The sequence below is a fragment of the Meriones unguiculatus genome, chromosome 16, assembly GCF_030254825.1.
Source record: "Meriones unguiculatus strain TT.TT164.6M chromosome 16, Bangor_MerUng_6.1, whole genome shotgun sequence".
Taxonomy (NCBI): domain Eukaryota; kingdom Metazoa; phylum Chordata; class Mammalia; order Rodentia; family Muridae; genus Meriones; species Meriones unguiculatus.
In genome coordinates, this window is record NC_083363.1 from 39,042,443 (window position 1) to 39,064,794 (window position 22,352).

General features: G+C 44.0%; 1 protein-coding gene across 2 annotated transcripts in view; it reads right to left on the minus strand.

The window, feature by feature from the left end:
- Rcan2 (regulator of calcineurin 2) overlaps window positions 1–22,352 on the minus strand; it is a 212,208-nt gene that overhangs the window by 5,388 nt on the left and 184,468 nt on the right. For both annotated transcript variants that reach the window (XM_021643193.2, XM_021643194.2), the window contains 2 exons: window positions 13,097–13,270; window positions 10,270–10,441 (listed from right to left, as the gene is read on the minus strand). In XM_021643193.2, the coding sequence (XP_021498868.1) occupies window positions 10,270–10,441; window positions 13,097–13,270 (346 nt within the window). The remainder of the gene's footprint in view (window positions 1–10,269; window positions 10,442–13,096; window positions 13,271–22,352) is intronic.

The window sequence follows — 22,352 nt, forward strand, 5'->3', positions numbered from 1 at the left end:
TAGAGACCAATAGAATCAACAAGATCCCCAGGTACAGGAGCAAGAGGAGGTGGGTCTATAGCTTGTAACTTCTCCGTGACTATTGGTGTGTCCATCTTTCCCCGAAACCCCACCCCTTACTGCCCATCCTACATGACTCAGCAGAAAAGACTTCGAAAATATCTTTCCACTGACACCTCAAGTCTCACTAGACCAAGTCCAGATGTCCTTGAAGATTTTGTCACCCACCACTCGTCCTTTCCCTTGAGTTCCTTTCTGCTCTGTCTGAAGGACTTGCCTGCTATCTCCTAATCATGACGGCTACATTCTTCCACTCCATCTATTCGATGCTATTACTTGACATCATCTCCCCTCTCCCTGAGAGTTCCTTAAATCCTGCTCTCCTTCCAGGAGCACAACCTGGAAACTACCCTGTCCAGGAATCTTGTCCTTCTGTTTTAGGTCTGTTTGGAAAGAGCCTCCACTTGATGACTAGTGTAAATATTGTCAGTACCCATGACAAGTTGTTAGTCATTTGTGCCACTGTGCATATACTGTAAATCAACTGTAGTGGAACAGAAAATTTGAAGGCATAGACTTAGGTTTTGGGTGCTGACACTGAAAATGAGGATCCTTGATTATGTAGTAGGTATCAGCATGGGGCAGCAACCACCTCTGCTCACTCTGTCATAATGGAGTGTGTGTGTGTGTGTGTGAGAGAGAGAGAGAGAGAGAGAGAGAGAAAGAGAGAGAGAGAGAGGTAAAGGTCATGCAACCTAAGGCTGATATGGCCAGCATGAACATACAACTCATCTTTTGGCAAGAAAGCTATCCTTGTTGGAGACAAGATGGCATTCTGTAACCCAGGCTGCCTTGGAACTCACTTCGTAACTCAGGCTGGCCTGGGACCTGTGATCTTTCTGTACCAGTCTCTCAAATGCTGCTATATCTAGCATATTCTACCATGCCCGGGTAGCCTTCTCCTTTTCACCCTCCTCCATTTTCCCTCCCTTTCTTCCTTTCTCCTTCCTTCCCTTTCTAATTCCTTCTTTCCTCCCAGTCTTCCTTCCACCCTGCCTTTCCTTCTTCTCTCTGTTCATGTCCTTCTCCCTCTTCTTCCCTTTCCCTCCCTTCCTCCTCTCCCACTCCTTCTCAATTGCAGTGAAACATGCTGAGCAAAGCTAGCTTTTATTAGGTCTTTTCTTTGTCTTGGTTAAGGTAACAAACGTTCCTTCTAGACACTCCTCCTTGCATCATATTCACATTTTTGGAATGGAGGAAGTGAGGCCCAGAATGGGACCAAGTAGCAGTGGGGTTTTTCCGGAGCAGCCTCTGCATGTGGGGGGAGGGGGAGCAAAGCATTTTCAGTTATGTTAATCAAGTCATACTGCGCAGTAGTAAGGGATGCTTTCTGGCTGTGGTCCCATTAAAGCTGACATCTCATTGTGCTATTTTGAGAAACTTTGTTACTATCAAAATCCCGCAAAGCTTAACATCTGCTGAGTGTCTACAAAATCAAAAGAAATGGCCTTTGCCTTACTAGATTGGATTTTTTCTTTTTTTGGCTTTTCTTTCCCCTTGGGCTCAGTTAATTCTTCCACCAATGACGGTTGACGTCAATGCTGTCACCAGGCAAAGGGAACAACTGGGCTTCGTTGGGAACAAAGAGCTGTGTCAAGCCTTATCCACCCAGGGTGAGGACAGTCTTGCAATGGTGCAGTAAGGACAGGACATTCAGACTAGTTTCTTTGACGGAAAGAAGTAAAGAAAGAATTCATCTGTCACCTGCTCATTCCTCTGTCTGAGTTAGATTGTTCTATCACCTGTGTGCAGAAAGGAGGTCAGGGCCAAAAGCCATTAAAAAAAATGCACCAGTCAGGGTTTTCCCTTGACCTCTGCTGAGACACATGAAAAACTGTCTAGTGTGGGCAAGAGTCAAATGCTCATTCAGGCCGAGGCTTGGCTGATGTCCAAAATAGGTGCCAAAGTCCCATCCCCTCTGTTGTTGAGTGGGTGGAGTCAGGTGGGTGATAATTTCCAAGTTCCTGGGGTATGAAGGAGGGACTGCGTTTCAGGCAAGATGCCTCCTGTCTGTAATGAGCAGGGTTCTGAGGGATGCTAGGTGGTAATGCCTTCCGGTGTAAGGGACACAGGAAGCCACCATGGTGCCTGCTTTGACTGAGCCTCTCCTGCACCTTCTCTAGACCCTCTCTGGTGAAGGCAAGAAGAAACCGTCCTGAGACTTCAGTGCTTTGGGGACCAGTCCTGAACATGTGACCTGATGGGAAACAGATAAAATCCCTGCCTCAAAAACTGTCAAAATATGGCAGTCTAACCTTGTAGATGCTTTGCACCTTCCGCTATTATGGGAGAGTCTTCCTCCTGCACACTGATCTCCTCATAAGAAGAGTACACGTCCAGGTGGGCCTGACCCTGGTTGAGGGACTTCTCTGGAAGTGGCCATTCTTTTCCATGCTCACATATCTAACGTGGGCTGTACCATTGCCTTGTTCATCTGTGTTTCCTTTCTACCTTGTTTTTCCTCAAGAGTCTTTCAATCACTCCTCTAGGCTTCTCTGTGAAAATCCTTAGAGCCGGGCGCCCCTGGAGTCCTTTCTCACACCACACTTGATCAGTCTCAGGGCTTTCCTCTTTCCTTCTAACATCCTCTAGGCAGAGACCCCCCCAACCCCCGCTGGGATCCACTTCCAGCTACCTGGAGCACTTCCTGTTGTTTTCTTCACCACAGTAACTAATCTTAAAACGACAGATGGAGTCGATACCTTATCACATACTAGCAATATGACTCAGAGGAAGTTGTATAATGTGTCCAAGCGCTCTCAGTGCGAGGGTGTTAGCACCTGAGTTCCTAGGATACAGGGAAGTAAATTCATGCTGACTATAACAAAGCTCCCCCAAGATACATGATATTAATTACAGGGGAGAATGTCACTGTGGTTGGCCCTGCCCAGATAATCTCTGTTTCCTATATGACGCACTAATTATATAACATTTAAGTAACCAAGCAGTGAAACAATTGCAAAGACTTTGACCCAGTGGGTCACAAAGAACCTTAAGAGCTGAAAGACAGGCTGTTTTCCACAGGTCAGTATGTAGCTGGGCACCATGGAACCTGATCCCAAAGACAGATCCATTCTTCCCCCAAGTCACTGCTCTCCATTTTCTGAATTGTTATTGGTAAATGTCTCTCTCTCTCTCTCTTTTTCGTTCTCTTTTTCTTTCTACCCACATCCACACCTCTATGCTTCAGGTCATACAACATGTAGAAGACGCAATCCAGATTCAAATTCACACCTGGAGTTTTAATTGTCATCCCAACGTCATGGTGGATATTCGTTATAGCTAGGAAAGACCAGGTTCAAGAAGCGAAGGGCAGAGAGCCCTGAACATTTAAAATTGCAGCCATTTTAGTAGCTGCCTAGTCCCAAGATGTAAGATATTAAAAAAAAAAAACACATTCATTTATTTTATGTGGATGCTTGGATGTGCACAGATGTACCCCCATACCATGTGGCAGTCAGAGGACAAGTTTCAGAAGACACTCTTCTCCTTCTACCACATGGAGCCTGGGGATCGAACTCAGGTCATGTGGCTTGGCAGCAGGGACTTTACCCGCTGAGGCATCTCACTGGCCTGCCTCACAAGATGACACAGAGCACAGATAGAGCTTACTCTGAAATACAGTAAGGGAGACTGGAATTAAAGAAGCATTTCAAAGAATTCCACTTGTCTCTAAAGGTTTTTCTCTGATTCCTTGGCATTTGCACAAGTTTCTATTTAATGTTGGTCAGCCCTGGAGGAGAGCAGTGTGCTCTCGTCCAGGCTGGTTGTCACAGTGTCACCATTGCTGTCGTACTCCCTCCTGTGCATAAATGAGAGGTCTGAGTGGTACAGGGGTAGATGTGTTAGCAGCTCATGATAGGAAAACATCAATGATTTGGATTGCTAGCATCCCCCTTCTCTGGCTTGCTTCTGAAGGCCCTGAAAGAGATGAAGAGAGGGAAGGAGCAGGGAGAGGAAGTATCTCTAGATTTATCACAGAAAGCTATTCGCCTTTCTCAGAGCTTTCTCCTTCATGCTGCATCATGGTGGCCATTTATCTCCAGTTCCTCCTCAGTCCTGTAGGAGCCAGGGAACTTTACAGAATGTCTTGAGAGATTGAGGGCCTGAATTCATGGCACGAAGATGGAGGGAGGAAGGACAGATGATCTAACACAAGGGGTGATTTTATGCTGCCGCTCAGCAGCATTGAAGTAGATGCATCGGCGGACCATGCTGAGAAGAAAGGGCTCTTTCACAGGTGTGCCCCTTCAGGGAAAATCTTGGAGAGGAACTAGAAGCCATTGAACACCTGTTAGAGGATCAGAGCTCTGCATCCCCTGTGTGCAGAGCCATGCTTGGAGACCATGCTGAATGACAAGAAGGAATGCTGGCTGCTGCTCATGCCTGTTATCAGGGTATAGCCATCTTGGAAGATGAGGTGAATCTTTGTTCCATATTCATGCCATACACCCACAATATAGGTTCTCAGTTACATTCGAAAAAGAATCTTTCTTACCTCTGACTCAGAGCTTGGCACAGATATACATCCTTCTGAGTTCCATTAATTAGTGAGAGATATTTTCCACTCGAGGGAAAGTGTGTGCTAAGCAGCGACCGCAGCAAAGCGTCTTTACTATGACATGTTTTGATAGAGTAGAATTCAGGGGTGGGTAATCTAAATATAGCAGACATGGGCAATTTGAAACTGAAGTACCATTTAAAACTCTCCTCCGCAGTTAACTAAAATTGATCTCGCTAAGCAGAGCTAAAAATAGCAGGAGGGGAGAGGAGAATAGACAATGTTTTCCTATCTCCCTGTGGGCATTCTCAGTGGCAATGAACATGACCTTCTGTGCCCTCCAGAGAGCAGAACAAAGGCTGGCACTTCTCATCTGCTCAGCTCACCCTTTCGTTTAGCTGGGTGGCATTCTATTTGCTGTTTCTGCTCACTGCCGTGGATACACCGCTGTTTGCAGGGCGAGGATTTTGCTTTCTCTTTCTTTCCTATTATGTTACAAAAAGAATTTACCCCCATGCCGCTGCTTCTCAAACTAGGAGTAGCAGATATCAGGAAACAAATAATTCTAGCTTGTCAGCAGGTCAGAAGCCTCTGAATCAGCGTTGAAGGAAGCACAGAAAGCCATGTTTTCACAGAGACTGTGAAGACCCCATGATCAGAGCAGAAGAGAGCTAATTTTGTGCTGCAAGTCCCAAAGGGCCATTTCAGTGAAGCAAGGGATGTACCACACACAGACACACACAGACTCACACAGACGCATAGACACACACACACACACACACACACACATCCTGGGTTATGTGCAGTGGGTGGTGGTTCATGAAGAATAAATCAAAGTGCAGAGAAAAGTGCCTATGGCATGCTCAGCCACAAGGGACATCTATCAACACTCCCCTTTCCAAGAGTGGAGGACCAGTTGGGAAGACGGGGTAGGGGTAGGAAGATAGTAAGAGCTAGAGGTGGGAGGGATCTGGGGTTGAGGCAGGTGTCTTCTGGATATGACATGGCCACTGCTCTCATGAACTCAGGAGCTGTAGCTGCATGCCCCAAAACTGCCAAGATCAAGCCAGGCAGCCTTCTAGCATGGAGAGGGAAAGGGTTCATGAACGCCGAACCTATTAGGGAAGCTGTGGACAGCTGGTGGCTTCTGGAGGAGGGTGAGTCTGTTTTCTTTAAGGGTGTGGGCCCTGGAAGATTGACTATATTGCAGAGAATGGCCTTATACCCATGAGAATAAGAAACAGCACAAAATTGAACTCTGAGGGTTATTATTTTTTTTAACCACATAAAATTGGGAATGGATCAGGCAGGGAGAGGATGGACCTGGAAAGAGTTATGGGAGGAGTGAGGGTGAATATGATCAAAATACTTTGCGTGACATTCTCAAACAATTAATAAAAATGTTGTATTAAAAAACTGGAATTCAGGTACTTACCCTTTAACATGAAATGAGTTATAATTTGTCACTGAAATGGTTCCACCAAAGGATTAAAGAAATGAACTTTATGAAATAATTTTTAATGGCAGTGCTGAAAGTCCCTTTGTTATTGAAAACATTAATTAACTGATGTCTGACTCAGCTGGCTAACGCCACAGAAAGCAACCATTTGCTGCTGAAGACACCATCCCTATGTAGGCTAATATCTGAGACACCCATCCATGTATGTATCTAGGCACCCAATATTTATTGAGTATCTACTATGTGCCAAATGTTAGCAGGAGCTGAGAGTGCCAACGTTAATAAAACATACACATTCCTTTTTAAAAAGAAGGATGAGCCAAAGTTGAACAACAGAAAATGCCCATAAGGAGAAGGGAGCATTTTTGTAAAGTGCCATAAAAAAAACCCTTCTTTCTCTCTCTCAGCCTCTTTCTTTCTTTCTTTCTTTCTTTCTTTCTTTCTTTCTTTCTTTCTTTCCTTATTTACTTTTACTTTGTTGTGACACCTTTTGGAGGTGGAGAGTAGGGTGGACAGACATGGAGATAAGGAGTGGACTCAGAGTGTGGAGTCTGGATCCCTTCTCATTGTGCTTGAGTTTGCCTCTGCCGTAGTTTGAGGGCCCACCATATGTTCATACATTGGATTCCCCAACTTCATCAAGGCAGCAGTATTGAAGGCATTTGGGTCATGATGACTGAGCACCGATGAATGGATTAACACCAGCCCCATTTTCATGAGACTTAGATTAGTTACCCCAAGAGTGGACTGTCATAGGACATGTTCCAAACTCATATCCTCTGTCAGTTTGTTTTTGTTTTAAAGACAGGGTCTCACCACATAGATCTAAGTGAAAACAGGCCAGGGACTTACTATTAGACTAGGCTGGCTCAAACTCGCAGAGATCCACCTGCCTCTGTCTTGCAAACCTGGGAATGACCAGATGCTGACAGTATGTCCTCATGCTTCCTAGCTCCTAGGAGTACTAGCCAAAACAAATCTCCCTTTTTAAATAAATTGTCGCATCTTGGGTGTTTTCTTTCAGCAATGATGATGATGGCCTCTAATATGACCTCTGTGATATTTTCATCCCCATTATTGGATGAACAAGTCATTCATCCTCACGCGATATGGAAGCAAAGAGAAACAGCCTTAAACTGCTGGCAAGAAATGCAGATAATAATGCCCACCCCCAAATCCATTCAGGTGGCAGGTGTTTCAAGGATGCAATACCAATTGACCTTGCAAAGGAAGAAGCCCTACATGTCGGTGACCTTGGCAAATGTTATTGGATATGGCAGTGAATGAGCCCATCTCTGTGCACTCTACTGAAAGGCTGGGGTAGTGTTAAAGATCACCACCAACTGAGGTTAGAACAGAAGTTACCCAGTGCCTGAGCAGAATGGGCCTAAAGCTGGCAACACTCCATAACAGAAGACCATCTGGCCAAGAGGTGGAGCGTCACTGGCTGGAATCAGAAGAGACAACCATCCAGCTGCATCATCCTGGGAAAACCCATCTGTCTTCTCACAGCTCAGCCTCCTAGTCTGTGCCCCGGGGATGACAGTAGCTCCAGGGCACTTCCCAAACGGTACAAGGTACATGTGTGTGCGTCAGGAAGGTAACGGCCGTAGGTTAGCCTGCATTTGAACCACGTCAATCACTTGTGCTCAACTCGCACATCCTCCTTTTCAGAATGTCTGAGGTCATTTCCTCCCTGCATCCTTTGCTGCAGGTTCTGTGGGTGGGGGTCTCCCCTCTAGGGCATAATCCCTGCCCCATGTGTCCCTTCCCTTAATCTTTTAGGTCACTCTTGTTCTTGACAGTGATTTCTAGTCAGTGAGGGTAATTAAGGCTTGTCCTCACCAACTCACTGTACCATTGTCTGTTGACAGTGATTCCAAATGAAAGTTTATATCCTTGTTTTGTTTTGTTTTGTTTTTTGTTTTTTTGTTTTTAATGGCTAGAATTTTACTGGGTTGCCAGCTCTAAGAAGGTGGATCACAGGTCAGTTGAGCTGTGATCTCAGCACATTTTATACAAGGAGCCGCTTTGGTAAAGAGCAAAGACAAGACTGGAATATGACTCAGCTGGTGAAGTGCTTGCCACGTAAACATTCTTCCAGTACTTGGGGCATGGTGGTGCATGCCTGTAATCCCAGTGCTGGGGAGACAGAGACAGCTGGGTGGCCAAGACTCTCCGGCCAGTCTGCTTAGCTAGTATTTGATGAGTTCCAGGCCAAGGGAGATCCTGACTCCACACACAAACAAAACCAACAGCAGAAAAGGTGGTTGATGCCTGATGAGTGGCACTAGAATTTTACCTCTGCCCTACACACAAACACACACATACACACACACTCACTCACTCACACTTAGAGTGAAGAATGATGAGTCCAGCCTTGGAATTACCTGGCTGTGTTCTTCCCTTGGGATCCCAGGCTCTAGTCCTCTACAAGGCAAGTCAGCCCAGCAGAGGCCTGGAGAATCTACAGGAAATTCTACTTGCTGACATTCAGAACAAACATACAACATTTTCACTCATGTGTCCATTCATAGCAGGGGCAAGCTGGCACCCACAGGGTCCCCTTGGCTGCAGAGGGTCCCTGAATCGTGATGGGTAATGGATTTCCAAGGTTTGACTTGGGGAGACTTGACTTTGGACATGTCACTACGCTATTGCATTCCACAGCCATGGATCTCCTGAGTGGAAACTGCGTAGATTCAGGACTCCACTCAGTGAACTAGGCACTCATAAATGCCATCACCTCACTCACCAGGCCATTCTGCACACCTGCTGCTCCTCACAGTGGCTCTCTGAAGATGAAACCATGGCCGTTTCTAAGGCCCTAGAAGCCAAGTGGCTCACTGGTTCATCTGGAGAAGCTTTTTCTCTGAGGCAGGCCCCACACTCAACAGGCAGCCATTTTCTCACAGAGAATGCTTATTAATCATAACAGCCCCATCTTCATAAATGGGTGACCATTTATTCTTGGGAAATTCCTGGTTTGAACACAGAAGTCCCATATCCCAGGAATCTTTCAATCATTGGCACATTAGGACCATTGCTGTCTCTAATTCCCATGGTTTTAAAAAATATATAAACAAACAAACAAAAAAAACCACAAAAAACAAAAAACAAAAACTGTGGCGTATATGAGAATCAGGTTTCCAGAATCAGGTGACTCTATGTCCCTGACTGTGTAATAAATACTGGGAAGATTGTACTATAAGTTAATTATTCCTAGAACTTGGCATTTAGGGGCAGGTGGCTCTTAAGCTCACCTGTAGGTTAGAATCAGGGGATATTTCTGAATTTTACTTCTCTTATGGTGGCTATTTGGGTTGTATTTATAAAGTCTCCATTCACCCTAAAAACACCATCAGCACAAAGAGGTGACCTAGGTGCCCACCAGTCACCCTTTATCTCCACAGTGTTGATTTTAGCCCCTTCCATTTCAGTTATTTCCTCTCCTTGTCAAAACAAGGAAAAGCAATTTGGAGTACAAAGGAGCGTCACTGGCTGAAATTGGAGATGGTATCCCTGCTGGGTATGAAATCTGAAATAATATCAGCCAGTCGCATAAAGAGATATGAACAAGAATGATAAGGGAAGCTTGACAGTAAATGCAAAAACTTGGAAATAGTTCAAACATTTATCCACAAAAGAGTGGGAAAGTAAAGTGTGGCAGCAAATATCTGTAACCAGAATGGACAAATAGGATTACAGTGTACCAACAGGGGAACAACTTTAATCTATCTATCTATCTATCTATCTATCTATCTATCTTTCAAGAGAGGGAGAGAGGTTATTCTCATTGACTTTTTGTGGTACCTGGAAGTCTTCATTCTGATGAGGAGGATGTCACACATCAGAGGATTACAGGGTGCATACTAATACCCATGAGAGAAATAAAATTGGTAAGATAGCACAGTAGCCTCTTGCTAGCTGAGAGAAACAGTTTTCCCTGCATAGCTCAAGATGCATAGAGAAATCCAGGCACCGGGTAGCCTTCTCTGCATTTAAATCCTGTATTGCAACCCAGAACCAGAGCTTTATCAGCAGACGATCCTGCACTGCTTTGCAGAAGGTGCAGAGCTGGGCACTGCATTCTCATCCATCATCCCTCTGTCCCGCTGTCCACAGGGAGCAAGGAATCCATTAGAAATGCAGGTGGGATGGGAAGCCTGCGCATCCACGCTTGTTAATTTTGCTTGGCAGTTGCAGGCAGCTGACAAAGTCTTAGTTTTCAGGAGGGTCAAGAGCTTACCTGGTCCTAGTTTGGCCACGGCATAAAGGAGGTCGTAGTTGAGGACTGGCGTGGCATCGCTGATAGGCTTCCAGCCAACAGGAGGAGATGAAGGGGGCGAGATGAGGAACTGTTTGGCAGGCTGCGGGGGTGCCAAATGCAGTTTGTCTCCATCTGTCTCGGGGGTCTGGACCTTTCAGACAGAGAACAACGAGACATGGTTCTCCGCGCTTCCAGCCGGGCAGGGCTTCGCTGATGGCCACGCCGCAGTAGCCATCCCTCCCTTTTGCAGACCATGTACTCACCGTTTGATTCAGGCTGTTACACAGCAGTTTCCTTCTTTGGAGCACCGAGGTCAGCTAGAGGGCTTCAAAAGCATGCTGCCGAGCCCTGCCTAGGTTGTGTGCACGTGTGAGTGTGTATACGTGAGAGCTAGGGGGCGACCTCTGATGCCGTCACCCCTGTCTTTTGGGTTTTGTTTTGACCTTGAGCTCTCACCAATAAGTTTCGGTTAGATAGCCAGAAAGACACAGAGGGTCACCAAAGACCATCAGAAAACCCAGATGTTCATGCTACAGTTCATACCGGCAGCAAAATGACGGTTTGGAAGTAGCAACAAAAGTCGTTTGGGGTGGGGGTGGGGTCACCGCAACGTGAGGAACCATATGAAAGGGCCCAGCGGTAGGGAGGTTGAGAACCACTGCCCTAACCCGTCCCACTGCCATAAGGAAACTATGCACCCCTTAAATAAAGACTAACACGGTAGCCTCCTGTTACCCCCGACAGCTGTCAAGTTCTATCTACTTCTATGGGCTTACCTAACTATCTTATGAGAGTGGAACCACGGAACAGGGGAGCTTTTGGGTCTTATCACATTCTAAAGGCTCAAGTTTTGATGATGGATTATCAATATTTCTCTTATGGCTGGATAATAATTCCTTTGGGTTGACATGCCACATTCAAAGTCTCTTTACCCATTTCTCTGTTGAAGAACTTAGGTTGTTCTCACTTTTGGCCTATTGTGAACAGAGCAGCTGTGAATATTCCTGCCTAAGTATTTGTTTTGATTCCCTATTTTTTAGTACCTAGAAGAGTATTGCAAAGTCACATGGTAACTCAATGTTGTCTGTTAGTGGAACCTAACTTACCTATCTATATATCTATGCATTTATCTATGTATCTATCAATCTGTCTATCTATATCTCTCCATATATCTGCATATGTAATATATTATATATACTGCGTGCACACACACATATACACACGGTCTTTGGTTTTGAGACAGCATTTCCCTGTGTAGCACAGGCTGGCCTTGAATGCAAGATCTCCTGCCTCAGGTGGTAGAGTTCAGGAATTACAGGCATACACTATTATAGCTGGTCCTGATGCAGGTTTTAGTAAATGATGATCTGAGACTTGTCTTAGCTACATGGATTTATAAGAGATGTAGGATTTTATCAGGAGTCTGTGGCTGAAGCCCAGGATCTTTGCACTGTGCCACTGATCACTTGAGGGGTGACTGTTGCCTAGTGATGGATGAGGCCTTGATGGAGAATGGATACTAACCATCCAGTATTGTAGGCCCTATGAACATCCCTAATAACTCCCCAGAACAATTCAGAAGAGTGAGCATCTGGCTTTGCAAAGCATAAAATTAATTTTCATGGATTTGTAATTCTTCGTCATGAATGAGTTTAGCAGAGCGTTAAGCCTATCATTTAAAGTTTGATCATAACCCTGTCAGGAAGGCTAGGAGCCACTGTGGTGAGATCACAGCCATTGAAGCTCCTCACTGGAGTTTACTGTGCCTTTACTAAGATCCAGGCACTGCTGTACACAGCCTTCCATGCCATCATCATGACCTGACAGTGATAAGGGTTGAGGATGTCATCATTCCCATCTTATAGAAGCGAACTCAGTCCCAGCGAGGTCCTGGTTAGAGCTCAGCTTGGCAGCTCTTAGAGCTTCTACCCTAAAACACAGATACTGCTACACCTGGGAATCATGGTCCATGTCTATTTCCTTCATTGTTTTAAAAACTGTGAGAATTTCATATGTATGCATATTCATATTTTATATATAATGTATATTAATATATATATAAACATATTTTGATCAAATTTGCTTCTATTCCTCTCCCCTCCCAACCTCATGTTATTTATGTTTTTTTTTAACCCACTGAGTGCAATTTGTGCTGTCCATATAAGCATAGGCTTGGAATCACTGAAACATTGTCCACGTACCAGAGTCCACCCTCCCAAGGAAACTGCCTCCCCCTCTCCTAGCAGCCATCAACTTTCAGAAGCCTCTCAGTTGGGGGTGGGGGTTTATGGTCCCCCTTTTTACTCCATGCTGGAATGTTGACTGGCTTATCTTATACAGGTCTTATACAACCACTAAATTAACTTCTTACTGAACTCATTACAACAGCAGACAAATTCACACGTGTGCAGTACCGGTAGAAGCCAGAAGAGGGCATTCGATCCCCTGGAACTTGAGTTGTAGACAGTTATGAGATACCATATGAGTGCTAGGAATCAAACTCAAGTCCTCTGGAAGAGCAGCAAGTACTCTTAACTGCTGAAACATCCCTCTAGGTCCCCGTTTACATTTTAATTTAATTTACTTATTTTTCAATTAACAACGACCTTTTCTGTGTGCATGAATGTATTGCTCCCCTCACACACATATGAATGCACCATGTGTGTGCCTGGTACCCTAATGGGTCAGAAGAGGGCAACAGATGTCTGTGAACCACCACATGGGTGCTGGAAACTGAATCTGGTTCTTCTGCAAAAGCAACGGGTACTCCGAACTGCTGGGCTAAAACAGGAGGGTGAAGAATTACCTGTGCGAAGTAGAGCTTTAGCTTCTTCCCTCTGAACTGGGTCTCATGAAGCTCTATCCGGGCGCGGGCTGCAGATTTGGGGTGGCTGAAATTTATTCTGACCCGTCGGAAACTCTTAAACAGCTGGAACGTCACACATTCATCGTAAGTCCGGAACAGTCCCTCAAATTTTTCCTGATAAAACAACCAGAGAAAGAGATCCATTGGTCTTGCGTCTAGTATGATGTCATGTGACCAAAGTAGGTGACCTTGGCAGGCTGTTGAGAACAGGAAGTTAAAACAGGAGATATATTTGTCAGAAACAGGAATTTCCTCAGCCTGGGTAACCATGAGGAAGAGGAGTAGTGCTCTCCAGGCACTTCCTCACCTTATAGCCAACTCTGTTTTGGCATAGGGAAAAAAAAACAAACAAAAAAACAAAAAACAACAACCTTTATTGCATCGAACTACTAAGATTTTTTCATTTTTTCTGCAGCATAGCCAAGACTCCATAATACAAAGCAGCATTTTAACATATTTAATTTGATACCCAATTTTTTTAAATATATTTTATTTATTTATTATTTATACAGTATTATGCCTGCATGTGTGCCTGCATGCCAGAAGAGGGCACCAGATCTCATTATAAATGGTTATGAGCCACCATATGGTTGCTGGGAGTTAAACTCAGGACCTTTGGATATACAGCCAGTGCTCTTAACCTCTGAGCCATCTCTCCAGCCCCCTTGATACACAGTTTTAATTCACCTGAAAAACACCTATTACATGTCCATTTGGCAAAAGGCCTGGTCCTTCCTAGGAATTAGGAGGGTACAGAGATGGGGGCCATTTTGTTTTGACCTGTGGTTGTCAAAAAACATGAGAGGTGAACACAGACATAAATAAGAGAACACCCAGAAAAAAAAATTTAAAAAAAGGAAGCAAAAAAAAAAAGAATAAAAAGGGAAAAAAATCAGAGAACTATGTGTGTGAATAAAATTCACACTTTCTAGCCTTAAATAAAAAGAACTTACCACTAGAAAAACCAGTGTAAATTACGAAGTGTACATTCTTAATGGAGAATTGGGTCTTAAGAGAGTAATTTCTCTCTCTCTTTTCTCCCTCTATCTCCCTCTATATTTTTTAGATCCTGATTCTAAGATTCTAATAGTCAATAGTATTTTGTCATAACAAGCAGAAGGGGGAATGCATGAAATGATTCTATAAGAGTCACAGAATGTTTTGTGTATGCTATAAGCATTCCAGTGGGTTATGCACAGGTCGGGGGCAGAGGCTGATGGCCAGTGTCTTTCTCAATATCTCTCCACCTTCGCTTTTGAGGGACAGTCTCTTGGTGAACCAGAGCTCATCATTTCAGCTAGGCTGGTTGAGCACTGAATTATGGAATCCACTTGTCTGTGCCCTACCCCCACGCACTGGAGTTAACAGGGATGATGCATGCCACCATCCCTGGCTTTTAATTGGCTGCGAAAGATTCCACAGCAGGCACCTTACTTACTGAGCATCTCTCCAGCCTGAAGTTCATAGAATTTTAAACTGAAGTTGGCCTGGTGGATGATGAATTTAACCTGTCTTTCCTCACTGGCATCATTTTACAAACTGATATTCCCAGCTCAATCAGTATGTTAAGAGCAGCCAAAGTCCCTGGGACCCTGGCTACAGGGGTGGTTTTTAACTGCGTGAATAGTCATACTATTAGATTGATGGAAAGAAATGTGTTAGCGTAGGTGAGGGGAGGATGCCTATAAAGATGATCTTGGGCTGAAGTTGTGACCACATGGAAGGCATGGAAGACACAGGGTTTAGAACCCATGAGTCCTGCAGCATTTTAGAACAGACCCCTGCTGTCAAGGAAAGAGATTCTTCTTCTTCTTCTCTCTCTCTCTCTCTCTCTCTCTCTCTCTCTCTCTTCTCTCTCTCTCTCTGGCATTCAGAAGATTTGGTCTCAGCCTTTTACGTACATGCCTGTGGTCCTTCCAAGCCTAGGTGACACCCCAGGCTGAACCCACCATAGCTCTTCCCATGCTTGACTCCATGTCTGATGACTCTATCTCTTGAATGCTAATATGCCACTCTATTCCAACAACCCAGAGCATCTGCTCAAAGCTCTGAGCTTGCTTTGCTTCCTTATGTTTATGGATTCTTTCCCCCTCTTTTCTGGCTCTGTTCTTTTATTCTTTCCCAGACAACAGCAAACCAAGCATCTTTCCTTACCGTAGGCAGAATAGGAGATGTCCCCTTCATCTCTCAAATCTTGGGATAAACCATTTCTGAAGACTGGGCCTTTAGCTACCACTTCAAGGCGCTTCTTAAAAACATTCTTTCTCCTAGTCCTATGCCTTTCTAGATAGGAGTGCTGGTAATTAGCACCCTTTCCTCCTGCACAGTGTGAGTGCTTTGAACTGGTCAAAACTTAGCCAGTTGTTTGATTAGTTATGAGAATCCTCAGGAATGGGAAGGGGCAGGATGTTAAAAACTCGTTTTGCCTTTAGCTTGTGTTTTAGGACCAAATTCTTGAGTTCTCTCTGGTTCTCTTATTTTCCCAGTTGGGAGGTTCTATCTCCCCATCTCTTCACCAAGACCTAAGAGCAAGTAGCTAAGGCTGACTAGTAGAGTGCGAGTTATGTACCTCATTGAGTATCCTATATTATTATTATTATTATTATTATTATTATTATTATTATTATATTGTGCTTATCAGTTTGAGCTGCCAACCTCAAATACTTGCATTAAAGAAAAATCGTCAAAGAGCTGGACAAGGGCTCTAGGCAAATGGCCCTCTGTGTATTGTCCACATTCAAAGGCCTTGACCAAGCATCAAGCAATAGCTTTTTTCTTTCTTCAATAGAAGCTTCCACAACTTGGTTGCCTGGACTTGGCTTCTAACACATGTATCCTAGGTCATTTCTGTTGCTGTGGCAAATTATCCTAATAAAAAGCTAGGAAAATAGGGAAGTGAGTGGTTTATTTAGATTATAACTCCAGGTCCTGGTCCATCATGGTCCCACATGGTCCATGACCTTGCGGGAAGGTCAAAGCAGAAACCCAAGAAGCCAGTCACACATCCACTGTTCCCAGCAGAGAGACAAATGCACACATGCTGCTTGATTGCTCCTTGAGCTAGCGTTTGCTCTTACATAGCTCAGGACCCATCCTAGGGAATGGAGCTACACATGGATCTCCTGGTACCCTTACATGGAGATCAGCTCATTACTCAGGGGCCAGGCTTTTTTATTGGACCATAAGTGGCTCTCTGCCGAGGGTGATTATAATGAAAAACTGCCACATGCATGGAAGGCCCTCTTTACAAGTTTTCAGGAGCTTGCTGTAGGTGAGAGCTAGCCATGAATGAGGGGATTTCCATTAGTGTCATTATAAATATTCATCTTTCAGGGCAATAAACAGGATGAAAGAAAACTTGGCTAGAAGAAGACACAACACATTGAGGCCATTAATGTGCTCATAGACAAAACAATCATATAGGAAGACCAGTGGCAGGGTTCTTCCACCTCCACCACGGCAAATGTATAACTGTGTTGGTGCCCACTGCTTGCCAAGTAGTCAAATGGTTCTCCACCTGACAGTTTTCACTTTGTGGGATCCCTCAGATAGGGCCATGAGGTCTTTCTGTAGCCTCTGGTCCATGCTGTTCTATGGTGGCTATCTCCAACTTTAGGTCTTAGGACACTGCACTCTCAGGAATTATTAAAGAGCCTGAAGAGCAATCTTTTATGGTGTGAATTTTTTTCTCTTAACATTTATTGTACCAGACATAAAAGAGAAGTCTGGAAATATTTACTTGCAAATGCATTTCAAAGCAACAGTAATAAGCTTGTTTTATATATATATATACATAACATAACCTTTTTATAAGATATTTCTGTTTTCTGAAAAATGACAAGATATGGCCAGAGGATATGGCATTGCTTTCCATGTTTGCGAATCATCTCACCTTTAATCTTCTATCTACCTTCACTCTGCTGCTGTAACTCGGCAGTATGAAGAATTCCGAAGTGGGCAAAGTGTAGATTATACGAACAGCCTCTCAGGAAGGTGGCTGTTCTTCTTTGATATTTCAACACTTAAAAAGTGATTGCTTCTGAAGGGCATTGCAGCTTAATGATCTAATTTTGTACTTTCAATGGAGTTTATTTTTGACTCCTGTGTGATTTTATAATAGTGGGCACTGTCACTTCTAAAAATAGCTTCCACAATTTATATGGCCTTACAAAATGATCAGCGTAATCACACAATATTAAAATGACAATAAATAATATTGATTACCAAAAAGTCTGGTGGATAAAATTATTCCCAAATTAATTTTGGCTTTAGAGCTTGTGGTTTACCTTTGATGACATACATAATAGCTATTTTTTTTTAAAGTGTGTGTGTATGTGCCTATAGAGGTCAGAAGAGGGCACTGGATCACCTGGAGCTGCTGTTATAGCTGGTGAACTACCTGAAATGGACACTAGGAAGCAAACTGGGATCCTCTGCAAGAGCCGTGCAAACTCTGAACCATCCTTTAGCCTGGGAAGTTTTTCCTTTTTATAAGTTCGCATACACAGTAACGGGTTTCATTGCAGCACTTGTGTATATGTCCTTATACTGTGCTCTGTATCCTTCCTTCAGTGTCTTCATTCAGTCCTCTTCTTTCTCTCTAGTGTCTTCCTCTTCACCAAAAGGTCCCCTCTTCTGCTCAAATATCGCAGGCCTTTCATTACATGGAGAACACTGGATTTTAAATTTTCTGCTTTTTAGTGGGTTTGGTTTTTTTTTAAGTGCAGCCTGAGCACGGAGCTCTTGAGGAATCCTGGTGCAATTTTTCTTTCTCTAGAGTATTTATAGTCTAAGAATTTCATACATATATAATATTTTGACAAACTCACCCTCACCTCCATCCACCTCCACTTCATCCCTCATCACTCCCAACTTCATGTGCCCATTTAAAAAAGTTTTATTCACATTTTATGTTTATGATCATTTATGCTGCATGATGTATGTTCTTGGTATCTCCAGAGGCCGGAAGAGGGTGTAAGATTCCTAGGGACTGGAGTTACAAGTGGTTGTGAGTTCCTAGTACCCATGGGTGCTGGGAACCCAACCTGGTTTCTTTCAAGAGCACTCAGGGCTCTTAACCACTGAGCCATCTCTCTAGCCCCAGATGTGCTCATTTTAGAAAAAAAGATCCTACTGAGTGCACTTAGTGGCGCCTGTAGGTGCATGGATGTGGGGCTGTCTAGAGCAGGAGAAGGCTCTCACGAACCGAATCCCTGAAAAACGCTGACTCTCCCTCCACCATCAGCCATCAACTGCCAACAGCTCCTCACCTAGGAGCGGGACTTCATGACCTCCCCCCTGCCATCTATGATGGGATTCTGGCCAAGGACCCCTCCCCCCAAACATGACAGGCAGCAAGTTTTCTTTACGCTTCTAACTCCATATCTGCAGTCAGTATTCAATCCACACTTTGTATCTCATACGAGAAAGGTATTCAAACATAGCTTACAAACACAGGATGGGGTAACGCAAGACAAGATAGAAGCTTAGTAAAAAGAAGGCAGGACAATGGGGAGGAGCATGAATTGGGGCATAGTGGATACATTCAACGAGGCTGAACCGTGTCTCATAGCTATGACCTCTGCCACAGTTGAGCCACCATAGTGCCTGCCATCTTTGTGAACACATACATGATGAGGAAACTTTCATGCACCGTATATACTTCACGGAGTCTATCTACAAGGCAAAGATGACTCCGATCTTAAAAAGAGGCCTTTGGATCTGTCCAGGGTCCTCATAAAGGGCCTAGCATAAGGCGAGGAGTGAGCAACATTCTTGTTACAGCATGTGACAGAATGGTGGAAGATGTACTGATGAGAAAAATTCAGCAACTACTGTTTCCTAAATGGGCAACCTTTCACTGTTTGCTCAGTAAAACTGAGGAAGTGCTTAAAATGTTCTTCCTGCTGGGTGCCACACAATCTCAGAGGGTTTCAGAAAACATCATACAAAGCTAAAATAGTGTCACTGGCTTTAATTTACAGTCAGACAATGGGTGAAACCTAACTTCTGGAGGTTCTCTCCCTAACTCCTTAGAAACATTTGGAGAGAGTTGGAGTTACCATGCTAGAGTCTAGGCTTCTGTCTAAACAATGAAAGCCACCACAAGCCAGATAAATGTAAAATTAGGCAGCTAGCAAAACTGAAGTTGGTTATACTACACAAATACTGCCAATAACATGAAAAGGAGCGCGAGGTTCCTAAGACAGAAATGAAGAAGCAGATTTTCCTCATCACCCTAGAGGACCAGCGCTGTTCTTGTGAGATGGCTATGTGGGAAGTTCAGTGGAGCCTCGATCTTCGTGTGAAACCATTCTATATTCCTTACATAATTTTCAGTGTTTTATACTTCAGATCCCTGCAGGTTTGAATGATCTTAATAAGAAACTGGGTATCTCACTATCACTAGATTTTCATCTGTCAGATGAAACCTAGAAACTGTTGAAGAGGGAAACCATTTATCACCTTCCCAAAGCTACCAAAGACCATCACAGGCAAACTCCACCATCTGGGAGATACTGGCTTCGATGGGCCTCTCGGGAGGCCCTGCTGTCAAGACTGCTACTGTGAAGAGGGTAGCTAGCCTGAGCGTGGTGGTTCTTGTGTCTGGATTTAACCCATCACAATTTCTTTGTCCAGCCCCTCTTATTGCTAAAGCATGCATTGTCCCATCTCTGGTCTTGATGTTACCTAGACACAAGATCACTATGAACAGGAGGGCTGCCACATCCTGCACAGCTCAGTCCTGGAAACCTGACTTGGTTGACATGAGGAAAAACACATGAAGAAATGACAGATGCACATACAGAAGCTGGAATAGGGTGTTTTGTGCTGGCTCTGATGATAGGCACTTATCATACAACCCAGGAACTCAAAGTGTTTATTATGTTCAGTATAAGGAGGTAGCAACAGCTAGTCTTAGGGGGAGGTCTTTGTAGGGAAGCAGGTTCAGGTTGTAACAGCCCTAATGAGGAAAAGCCCATAGGATACTTTCTGTACACTGGTCTTAGTTAAAGGTAGAACATCTGCCAGTTTTCTTACATGAACCAGCGGAAGGCTGCCCCATTTTTCTGAGACTCTGCTGGGAAAGTGAGGCTTCTCTGTCATTTCCATGGGACTGAGGAAGTGTGACATGGCTATGCTCATGTCAACAGCACATGTCAGTTCATCCAATCTCTACAGGAGGGTCACAACTTTTCTTTATGGATTAAAAAAAAAAAAAAACCAACGGCAAACTTCCTCTCCCAGGTCTGCTTTGAGACAAGGAAGTCTCTGGAAAAGGTCTATAATTCTCTCTCGAGGACTCAGGGCAAAGATAATAAACAAAGATCCCAGTCCCAAACTGTAAAAGGAGCCTCACTGTCTTCACACCACTTTGTTTCCCCATGAACTTCTCTTAGCATGGAACTTTCCACAGCCCATGTGTCATTCCGGTCTGCTGTCCTCAGCATGGCTACGTAGCATTGCCATGTGAGGTTGTACCTGTAGGTTGTTTTATTCTAGAAGTCTCCATTTTCCAAATTTTACCTGAGCTGTCACATGTCTAAAACCAGGAAAACAAACCAACAGGAAAACCAGAAACAAAAACAAAATATGCAACCAGATCTCCCCAAATATGCCAAGCCAAAAATATGTACAGGAATGATAATGGCCTTTTGAACAGAGATGAGTTAAAAAAGTTACAATCTGGGGGGATGCCTCATTAATCAAAAGCATATAAAACTTGGTAGGAAAAGAAAGCTTTTAGAAATAATTAGAACAAAAAAATTATAACTTCTGCAAGTCTTTGGAAGTCCATTGTGTGCCCTTCTGAGGGACAGAGGCTAGTGTAATAAAGGGGTTCTTAAGAAGAAGCCTCATTCCCCTATAGGAGTATGCCCAAGATGGGGTGTCATGAGGAGTCATGCACAGAGGCCTGGAGTCCAGGTTTTCAGCCCAGCTAAGCTAAGTGCCAGAGTTCATGACTAAAAAGTAGAGGGAAAGCCACTTGCTCTTCTCTACTCTTAGCGGCTTCACTTCTGATCCTTAAAATATGGTCTTTCCCCATTCTCAGGACACCTTTCTACAATTTACAATATCATCGACCTGGAGACAGTGTCAAGTCACTGGTGAGGGACTCAGTTTATGCTCAGCTTAAATGCCAATCACAAGATAAGTTTATGCCCCTCTGGTCCAATAGTTGGGAGCAGTGGCTTTCCACAAACCTCTACTCAGCTGCCATCATATTTATGGTTATCCATTAGTTATAAAGGATTCAACTTAGCAACAGTCACATGGGAACACAGAGCAAGTGTGTGGCAAGCCACATGCTGCGTGTATGGTCCTAGGCACACCACACTCTCAGCACTTCCACAGAAGCGTCCTGAACTTTGACCTTCTGGGTTTAGACAGAGGCCTCCTTACACAGTTCATTACTTCATTGGCCATTGTGATGAGCTCCTCTCTTCCTCTGAGAATTTATCCACCTTCTGATGACGGGTTGCCTTGACTATCTCTCACCTGACGCTAACAAGGGTCCCCACATTTTTTACTAGCACACCAAAAGGCACATCACTTCTGGCTACTCTAGGGCTTTGTGAATCAGACATGAAGATACATAAGTATATCTTTTCCTTTCATGAACACAGTATCAGGTTTTTGGTTTTTTTTTTTTTTTTTTTTTTTTTTTGCCAATCTTGATCATTTCCCTAGAAAGTTTAATCACAGAATGAAAGCAAGAACGCTTCCCTCTCCCAGCGTGAGGTCAGTCTAACCAGTCTTGTTACTACTGATGCACACATTAGCAATAAAATTTCAGCCAGTGGAATACAGTCTACATGGGTGATCATATTCCCTCCTTGCTTGAGCCTGTTTGCTTGGAACCCAGCTCATAGCTACCTAATAAGGGGTATCAAGAGTCAGATAACTGAATGAATACAAAAATCTGCAGATGACAGTGTGTGCTTAGACTCCACACAGTGACAGGCTACTCCCTGGGTAAGATTCTCCCATCATATCAATCCAAGGTTTTCTGCTGTGTCACACTGGGCTCAGCCAGCCAGCCCTGGTAGGTGGTGCTTGGTTGTACCAAGTGATCATCTATTTGTAAGCATCTTTGAGCGTTTAGATTACCCCAAATGTGCTGGTTAGTTTCTGTCCACTTGACACAAGCTAGAGACCTTTGAGACGAAGGAACCTTAATCAGAACTGGGCTACA